At 37.6% G+C, this 10,120-nt stretch overlaps 1 protein-coding gene across 1 annotated transcript; it reads right to left on the minus strand.

Annotated features, from left to right (window-relative positions):
- Positions 1 to 401: 401 nt before the first annotated feature.
- On the minus strand, positions 402 to 9,859 carry NMRK1 (nicotinamide riboside kinase 1). Its single transcript, XM_062599303.1, has 10 exons — positions 9,717 to 9,859; positions 8,222 to 8,367; positions 7,474 to 7,533; positions 6,939 to 7,029; positions 6,222 to 6,270; positions 4,384 to 4,552; positions 4,234 to 4,305; positions 3,126 to 3,232; positions 2,051 to 2,140; positions 402 to 1,659 (listed from the first exon to the last, which is right to left on the minus strand). Exons 3-10 carry the CDS (start codon positions 7,500 to 7,502, stop codon positions 1,640 to 1,642), a joined length of 627 nt encoding a protein of 208 aa, XP_062455287.1. The 5' UTR covers positions 7,503 to 7,533; positions 8,222 to 8,367; positions 9,717 to 9,859; the 3' UTR covers positions 402 to 1,639.
- Between the last annotated feature and the right edge of the window lie 261 nt (positions 9,860 to 10,120).

Raw genomic sequence — 10,120 nt, forward strand, 5'->3', positions numbered from 1 at the left:
TTGCAAACTCGAGTGATTTCATTATTCATTCCTGCCTCTGAGTCACTACTAAATTTGCTGACTAACACAACATACAGACTGCCAATACTAAAATAATCACCTTAATAAAGGTGATTATTAAGTCTTATCCTTCACTTCCTATCCTTTTCAATTCATAAAAGCATCACTTACAGTGTTGTGGAAACATCATATCTCTTGAAATTGTACTCATGCCTTTCTCCATGTAAAACAAGTATTTCCAAGGATTATCAAAAGAAGACAGTAAGTCTGTAAGTTATGCATAGAGATGGGAGGGGAGACAACAGCAACATTCTCCTTCATGTATCAGCCGCTCCCTGTCAGCTGCACCTCTTCCAAATAGAAAACAAAAACAGTCTCAAGCCAGACAGTCCATCAACGCATTTGAGCAAATGCAACTTCAAGTATTTTTTATTGCAAAATATACAAATTAGCATCTGGAAGTACTTAAGTCTTACACATAGTTTTACACAGCTCTGATCTGTTTCAGATTTTTTTCTTTTTATAGTTTTAGGACTCCTATTGCTTGATAATAAACTATTACATTTCAATCATCATGATCAGTTCAGCCAAAGCTTAATTTATAGTTTACCATTTTCTTTTAATGTATGTAGTTCACTTTTATAAGTCTTGTTTATCTGGTTGGTAAAAATGTAAGAGGAAAAAGAGCTGATGCACTTTTTATTCAACAACTGAAGCTGATTCTACTTAGTTTATCTAAATATATACACAAACTATCTAAGAAAGTTTTAACATACATTTAGAATACCTGCTTTTTAAATATTCATTAATTTTCAAAACTCATGTTGAAATTATATTAAGAATATTTTTCCTTAATACCAATTCCTAAAGCATGCACTTATCTAGTACTTTATGCCAGCTCAATTCTCAATCTTTCCATGATACATCACTTAACCTTATCAGCGATGCATCTGTATTCTCTCTGACATCTCATTTACCCATCTTTTCCAACAACCTGATTTCTCTTCAATTTTTTTATATCCGCCCCCAACTGCTCCAAATAATGTGCAATATATAAATTACTTGAGAAGCATTATGTATGTATTTAACAAGTCTAAATAAGTTCACTTATATCAGTAATAGCTTCAGTTACTGAATAGGCTAACAGTTCTTAACTATACAGTCTTAAAATTACTGTTGCCTTTTTAACAACAGCATATAGCCAGTTCCTCTATACATGTTTATCAATGACCTCCTCCCATATTTTTACTAGCTTATAATCACTCTGTAATTCCCAAATACTATATTTGAAATTGCATACATCTATCTTCCATATTTTTATTAATCAACAGAAATGCATCTTTATATTTTATTTTTCCTATATAAAAAATATTCGTTTATATTCTTTAAATCTGATTACATGCTTAAGTTTAAGATCGGCATTTGGCTAAAGAATTACTGTTAGAAGGAATTCCAAAACATATTTCACTGTTAATACTACTCAGTAGGCCAGGCTTACAGAGTTAATAGTCACTACAAATCCACTTGCGTTGTACAAACTAGTATTATGAACATACATGTAACATCTGCTCAGTTGCCCTGCCAAGTACTACAGTGTTCGGTTTCCAGTCCACATCAGAGAATCCAACGTCCTGTGTTACTATGCTGTAACTTGCTTATCTACAATAAAAAAGAAAATACATGTCACCTATGGTGTTGTTTCTCTGTTTACACATGATATGACTGTATCCTAGGAGAAACTACCACCCCAAAATCATTCTGCTTTCAGTGATATTTTGCCCCTCCCTCCCCTCTTACAGGTTGGGTTTGGGGCTTTTTCTTCCACCCTCCTTTCTAGTAGTGAATTCACCTATTATTTAAGAAAATTCAATTTCAGTTAACTTTTTAGAAAAGGTATAGCTTATTATGACTTAAAGTAACAGACAAACATGGATAAGGACTGTGGCATATAAACAGATAATAGATCCAAGCACTGTTTCCATACAGAACGATTAATTTTTGTTAACTTGGAATTGGAGAGGCAGATTCAATTTCCAAAAAAATTACTTACTTCCTTCCCTTTGCTTTTTTAATTCCTGTATTATATCATTGTACACACAGGATAAAAGCTCCTCCTGCGGTTTTGTTCCATCCAAATAAACTAAAAAATAAGAAAGAAAGAAGTTTTCATATGAGTTCTATGCCTGTTATCTGCAATAACAATTAAGAATATTTTCAGTAGTCTTATGTGTGCAATCACAACAGATGAACAAAATAAAAGACAAGAACAGTAGTCCATTTGGTTCTGTCCTAAATTCAAGTTAAATGTTAAAAAATGTATCTATTATCTAGCATAATAAAAGGGTATTTCAGTTAAGAACTCACTTACAAATATTACAGTCCAAAAAAATCTCCAGAAAGGTAGAGATCGTAACATTGGGATGGCAGACTAATGGAATAATTCAGCAGAAAGATCCGTGTACATTAGAAGACCTTGGGTTCTCCCTCAGCTATAGGATTTGAATGAGCAAGGCAGAGGGGTATTGCTGTCCTCATTCTCATAGCAAAGTAAGGAATGCCCTGGTCTGCACACTGGTGACATTTCTCTTCCCTCCACCCTGACACCCAGAAGCAGACAATACCCAGAGCTCTTGCAACACAAGTGAAGTATTGCACAAACTCATGGCAGAGCACTACCAATATACCCAACTTTGACACTTTTGCAAAACTGGCAAGTGGAATGTAAACAAGAAGTACCTAGGAAGTACTCTCAGTTTAGGTCTTCAGGACTTCAGCCAGAATTTTGATTTGTTGAAGAATTCACCCAATACATCAGATACTTCCTCAGAACTCTCCTATTCAGACTACACAAGTATACATACATGCACACCCAAGATGCCTTGTTAGATACCTTAATTAGTGATCAGAACATTTTGACTTTTTTAACCTCATAATTTACACGTTTCTATTTAAAAGCCTGAAAAACATGAAAAACAAAGCAACAGAAAGGTCTAAGCCTACCACCCACGTACTACAAATAAAAAATCTGAAAAATGTTTGTTTTGGTAGGGGACCAAATTAACAAACCCACTCTCCCAAATTCTATGTTTAATTATTTTATAAGTTTAAAATTAAGGATAGCATACCAATATTACTTGCATTTTCTTCCAATTCATTTTTATATTTCAGATACATAGGCCACACGTGTCCATCGAAGTACCCCGGTGTATCTGCTGGCTGATAGACTCTGGTGCTACACAAAAATATATTTGCTTTCCCATGCAAGTTTTACATTTTTCCCCTGGTGTCAGATAGTTTAATTAGAGCATCTATCCAAAACACAAATAGGCAGGGAACCTATGTAACTGCTGCAGCAAGGGAGGCTCCTTTGTTATAATACAGCGATATGAACTCTTACTAAATTTCCCAGTTTTGCCAATTCAATCATGTTTTAGATGAGGTAAAAGGAAGGTTTCTGTGTAATATCTTTCTCAAGTAAATTAAGCTTTATCAAAAGCATTACCAAAACAAATTATTTTTTTCCTGCTGGCTGTACAGATTTCTCAAGTTTAGATGACTAACAATTTCATTTCCAGCCTGCAAGCCAAATTCCTTTAAGGCAAGTTGAGATAGGAACCTAGATAGTGGAATCCACCAGAATCCTTGGCTACATGTGAAAATGAAAGCCAACTGAATGGAGCATTTCTGCACTCAACCAGTAGACTCGGACTTCACCTATATGGATTGCTCCAAATCATGTATATGGATTGCTCCAAATCTGCAGCCAAGTCAGACACACACTTAGTAATCTAAATTAAATAAACAGTATAACTAATACATAGTCTAAACCAAAAATACACTAAAACCACACATGAATATTACTACTTTAACATTAATTAGCATGCAGCTATATTCATCCAAGGATATCACTGCTTTATATTTTTTGAAGTGTTTCTCACTATAAACATAGTTTAACTGAAATATGCAGTCAATAATGAAATAATTTCTCCGAGTTAAGAAATCTTTTTTCAGTGTTTAAGACATTTAACATTTAAATAATGACCCAGTGCTCCAAATGACAAAATGTTTGCTAATGCTTGTTAAATACTCTACACAAGCTTCCCTGCGAATCACAGAGGACAGCTAATCTTACTAGATATATTTGGCAAGCACAGAAGAAAAGCTAGTACAAAAGAACTACACCACGTCAGAGGACAGAGTGACTCTCAGTGAGCAATAACTGAGTAATCTTACCTCCTCCTCCTTTTACACTCTTCATAAGGAAGGGTCAGAAAGTATCTTCTATCCCACAGTTCATTAAGCGGCCTAAGACAATAGCATATTTAGTTCTCTTTTCCCTTCTAGAGATTTTTTTAATATACCAGGTTACAAAATACTGCTTACTCGTAATTATACAAAAGAAAGCCTTCCACAATCAAAATATAAACGTCTTCTGTTCTTGGATTGATATATGTAGTCTGTGATTCTTCAGTTAAGACATGTGAGCTTGCTGGGCTGTTCATCCAACTGCGAATACTTTTCACCATTTCATCCATATAGAGGGCATCAAGTACTAGTTGAAACCAAAAGCATAAGCATTTCTTAGAAACAAAGAGGAGGGAAAAAGAACCTTCAGTACTGCTCTGTTAGTAAGAGTCAAGTAAGCATTAATGAAAAGGAACAAGATTATCACAAAACATCTTCTCATATACATTCAAGTTGTTCCTTGCTGCAATGAGTAACACCTTGAAACTAAAGCTTTCCCCAGGACTGGGGTATTTCAGGTGGATACGGTCCCTCTGAACCATGCAACACCAAATAGCACATGAACTCACTTCACAGTCTTTCTCTCTGCCATACCGCTCACCAATTTTGTGAAACTTGTGAAAACTTGCCTGCCCAAAAACCACCTCCCTTCTCTAAGCTGCAACTTAAACAGGCCAGTGAGTTTCATAAAATTTTTACTTTGTGTTTTTATAGGGTTTGGGCTATTTGGGAGGTGGGGAGAGACAGATGGGATCAAAAAGAGGATGGCATATCAAGCAAGACAGTATAAAGCAACACTTTTACATGTCTATCTACAGACAGAAACACAATGCATTAAAATATTCATAGAATCATAGAACTGGTAAGATTGGAAGGAACCTCTGGAGATCATCTAGTCTAACTCTCAAACAAATGGCCAATAGGGACTGAACCCACGACCTTGACATTATTAGCATGATGCTCTAACCAACTGAGCTAAACCTAACCCCAAAAGATAAATCATTTAGATAAATACTTAATGATAGAGAGAAAGCAGGCTTTCTCCTAACACAGGAACAAATGCATTCTACAGGACAGCAGGGTTGAGAAACTGATGCAAGCCATATTTTAATAAAAAAATTAGAAGCTACAGAACAGTGCAGATGCACAGGGGAAGATAAAGACACCGTAAGTTTCCAGATGGTACTAGAATCTAGAATAAGAGTATTAAACATGGACATTTGACCTCAATGTCCAACTGATCCCTCTAGTTTCACATTCAAGTTTCATGACATCTAGAAGTTGAGGCAAAAACTGCACCACTGATGCAAATCAGTTTTCAGATGGAAGTTAAGGTTCTAGCCAATATCAAGAAAGTGATACATTTTGTGATTCCCATGTATTGGAAGATATTAGCTAATAATAAACTGTTCACAGATATCACTTGAACTGGCCTAAAGTGGATCTGTACTTTAATGTTTAAAAGACTAAATTATCATGTTGGGCAAACATTAACTATGTGATCTCACCATGTGAGATCTGACACAAAATAAGTGTCATGATTAGACTTAAATTTTGACTGATTTGGGGTGCAATCATGACAGACTCAACAGTCATGACACTCCATGAGTTCACTATCCAAGTGAAAAATATCCATCACTGCACAGGAAGTGATGAGATTAAGCTTACGCCAGTGCTGCAAGCTACGAGACTTTCAACTGAACAGCACTACTGTTCCAGGTACAAACTCAAGAAGTAGAGGAAAAGATGGTAAAAGAGAACTGAAAAGGAGAAGCATTAACTTCAGCTCTTTACTCGTTTAGCAAATTTTCTGTTTACATATTGGTGAACTGAGAGAAACTGAACAGATCCCTCTGAAATAACCATTTTGTTCACGTCTTGCCTTAAGTAGAAGAGGAAGTGGGAAGAACTACTAAAATTCTACATAGCAGACATTTCACTACAAAGTTCTCTAACAATGTATCAAGGTTACTGACCATCATACAGCTTAAATCCACGTTGATCTGTCTCTACTTCAGATTCCGGCTGGAGAGAAAAAAATTTAACATTTTCTGGGCTCTTCTTATGACCACTTTCACAGACATTCTCTTAATTTACAAACATGAGCTATATACCACTGTATCATAAGCAACAAAATTTGTCTTGAAGATTAAATGGCTGTATAAAACCATGAAAATACAATATACTGTATTTGATCTAGAACAACAGATTCTTCAAATAATACCTCTTAAGTTCATTAGAATTTTCTAGAAATAATAACAGCTTCATCGCCTTTAATAAAGGATTCTAATGTTAATGCAGGCATCCTTTTTCTTTTTTAATTGGGAAGACACAGAACTACATACTGCTGTATGGACTTGCTATCTAAGATTAAGACAAAAATATCATTAGCTTCATGAGTACATGTATGTTGGATGCATTTTACCTCTTCATTTGAAAAGAGTGAATACATTAAAATCTTTTTGTTGAGAATATTCAGTCTTTTTTGGCAACTGAAAAGTTCTACTACTGCAGTGCTCTTATTCTACTGTCCTTTCGCATGAAGTTAATATGATTGTAAGCATCATCCATTTAGAAAAAGTTTATCAATAGTAGGACTGAAAAACTATAAACTATATCTATATACTATAAACTATATAAAACTATATCTCAAGTTTACTTTTATTTATCAGATCTTCTCTCAATGCCTTTACCTTAAAGAAGTCATCCTGACAGATTATATCACAGTTGGGAAGAATTTTCTTAAGCTTCTCTGCCAGTGTTGTTTTCCCCCCATTCGTTACCCTGAATTAGAAAACACAGTAAAAATTGCATCAAGATAAAAATATGCATAAACACATGCACAAAGATATATGGATACCCACTTATATATAAATATAGTTAGAGTAAGCCAAAATACAGATATAACTCCAAAACCAAGAAGTTTATTCACATTAAATACTGTCTACATCCAGAAATTTGCTGGCAAGTTCTAACAGCTTTCAGAGAGTAAATCTAATGGTGGCAAAAAAGGGATGGCACCTGAAATTTATGAAAAAGACAGTGACAACTTCTAAAGAGTTACATGGTGTATACATATAAGAAGCTAACCATTGCGTTGTATTTGGAATCTATTTTCAAAATACATCTCAAAATACAATTTATCATAAATAGAAACAATGTCAACCTTAATTCTAAAGCAAATAGCAGTCTAAAGTTTTAGGAGAAATTTACCTTGTCAATACTTACCCTCCAAGGCCGATAACCAATACTTTCATAGTTTGTATTCTCTTCAGTTCTTTCTTTTTACTGTCAAAAATAATAAGCCAGTGAAAATTTTTAATTTAACAACAAAAAAGCTGCTATTACATTAAGCAACACCAGGTATAGATAATGTTTTTTATGCTTTCTGTCCTACTTCTTTGCAAAGTTACTGTCAGAACTTTCAGCTCATTTAGCATCTTAATGTTAATAAAAAAACCCCACACATACCACATCAGATCTGGATGCACAGACAGTATTTTAACAATTTAAGGGGCACTTTGCGAGACTTGGTTCTACTAATATCAATTAACATGGCAGTTTCTGGAAGAAAAGTATAATCACTAGCTCAAATAGCACTAGGTAAGAAAAAGGTGCGGTGAAAAGACAATAAAATCACATACCTACAGAACCCAATCCCATGTGCCAAGGTGAAAGATGTTTTTAAAATTTCATAAAGGTTTATACAAAGACTATGTCCAAAGATTCCTTAAGAATTTGGCCTCAGCTGTTTAAGAATTCACCATTACCTTGCCTTAACAGCACAGAAAACACAAATGCTTCAACACAGAGCAATGAGGATTCATTAGAACTATTGCAAAGACAGTTTAAGCCATTCTGGCTGATTTAGTACTGTAGAAGACTATGTAACACTCATTCTGCTATGGAAGAGATCAAAAACTAAAACTCTGTAACAGATGTTCACCCACATGCTTACTACTGCCAAGAAACCAACCTGGAGGCTCTGAATGGCTGAACACTGCTGCCAGAAGACACAATCTTGTCTTTCTCCAACTCCTTCTTACAATTTAATGGTGGTGCAGGTGCTTGCAGAGCCCATAGTGAACTACACTGCAAAACTAATCCACCTAAAGAACATTTCTGCAAAAATGAAAGGAGAAAGAGATCGGCAGTTGTCAGCTGAATTAATTCCCTTCAGTTTACCAAATACTCACTCATGCCAGCAAAGATACAGCGCAGCAGAAGGATCAATAGCAATAGAGCTGCTTCTCTTGACAGCAGCACTAGTCTAGAGTTTGTCAAACCACAGATTAACATTTGTCAAACACTGCTTACCAAGAGCACACACCAATTAATAACTATTTAACCACTCACAAACACACTGTTTTTCACCCACTCCATCCTACTAAGTCACACATAAGTAGATAAGGCCTATGATAGGACAGAGGGGGTAAAAGCAAGCAGGAAAATAAAACCTCTTAAGTAACAAAAAAAGGGTATCTGCCATACTATACTAGACAAAAGACAGGGCATTAGTGTGAAAAGTAAAACCTACAATAAAGTAAGAGTTAGATATACACAACAGTCTGAGAGAAAGCAGTTTTAGCCTCTTGCATTTGCAACAGAAGACTGAAAGTTCAACTATATTCAATTCCCATTATTTCACAGGCCTGCGAAATCTTTACAAGGTCATTTTATGTGTTTCTTCTGGCAGGAAAAAAAAAACATATGGACTAGTCTAAGAGTCACCATCACTACAGTAAACTGTTAATCTGCAATGGTGCTGAGTACCTACAGCAATTAGCACTGGACAATTTTATAAGCCAGTATCTGACGGTTTGCTAGGAATATCAAGACAAAACTGCATGACCTATCTGCCTATTCAGAGAGCGCTAACAGATTACCTGTTCTCAGGAGGCCCTGATACTCAGTCCCTCAAAAACCTAAGGCTATTTTCTAAAAAAGATTAGTGAGGTGTGTTCTAGAGGGTTAGCCTTTGTCCCGCGAAAAAAATCCACTATCTAACAAACTAAATAACATCTAGATACACATGCTGAGCTTTGGACTCTAACTTACGTCACTCTGTATGAAAACTAATCCTAGTTTAAGGGGAAAAAACCCACCAAAATGCACAAAATCCACCAGCTCTCCCCCCCCTCAAGAGGAGGGAATAACACAAAGATAAATCCGCCACCAACGATATAATACAAAACTCCTATATTATTCTCTCGTCTCAGTTTAAGCATCTCTAAATTGAGCACAAACCAGGTTTGACCATATTCAGAGAACTGCTGTTTTCCCACTTTTTTATGGCACAGCGTGACAAAGCTCCAGCACACAGTAACAGCCAAAACACGCTTGCCACTCGGAAGGGCCACTTCAGTGCCTCCCGGGTTAACATTTATTGCTAACCGCTTCGTAAGGACACCGCAGGATGTCCCCAGGAAGCCATCCCGGCCAAACGGTTTTCACGCAGCCAGAGCTCCCACCTCCTGCGCATAACCACGGGGACGCGCAAGGCGCGTATGCCACCGGGCTCCACCGCGCCGCAGGCACGAAGCTCCGGCCCACAGCAGGGCCCGCGAGACCCGCCGCCCCCAACCGCCACGGCCGCCCCCGCGCGCCCCGGCGGCCGGGCCACCGCCCCCAACGGCCGCCCGCCCGCCGCGCGCTCTCATTGGCCACCCCGCTCTCGGCCGCGCGCTCTCATTGGCCGCCCCCTCAGGCCGCGTTCCATTCCCTCCCTCTCCCCTCCCCCGCCACGGGGTGGGGGGATGAGAACGAGACAGGCGAGGGGCGGAGCCCGGCCGCGCGCGGGGATTGGCTGCGCCTCGCCCGCCGCGCCCCCAGCCCGCGCGGCGCAGCGCGGCCGCCACCGGGGGGCGCCGCCGGC

Source organism: Rhea pennata, chromosome Z (genome assembly GCF_028389875.1).
Source record: "Rhea pennata isolate bPtePen1 chromosome Z, bPtePen1.pri, whole genome shotgun sequence".
NCBI lineage: Eukaryota > Metazoa > Chordata > Aves > Rheiformes > Rheidae > Rhea > Rhea pennata.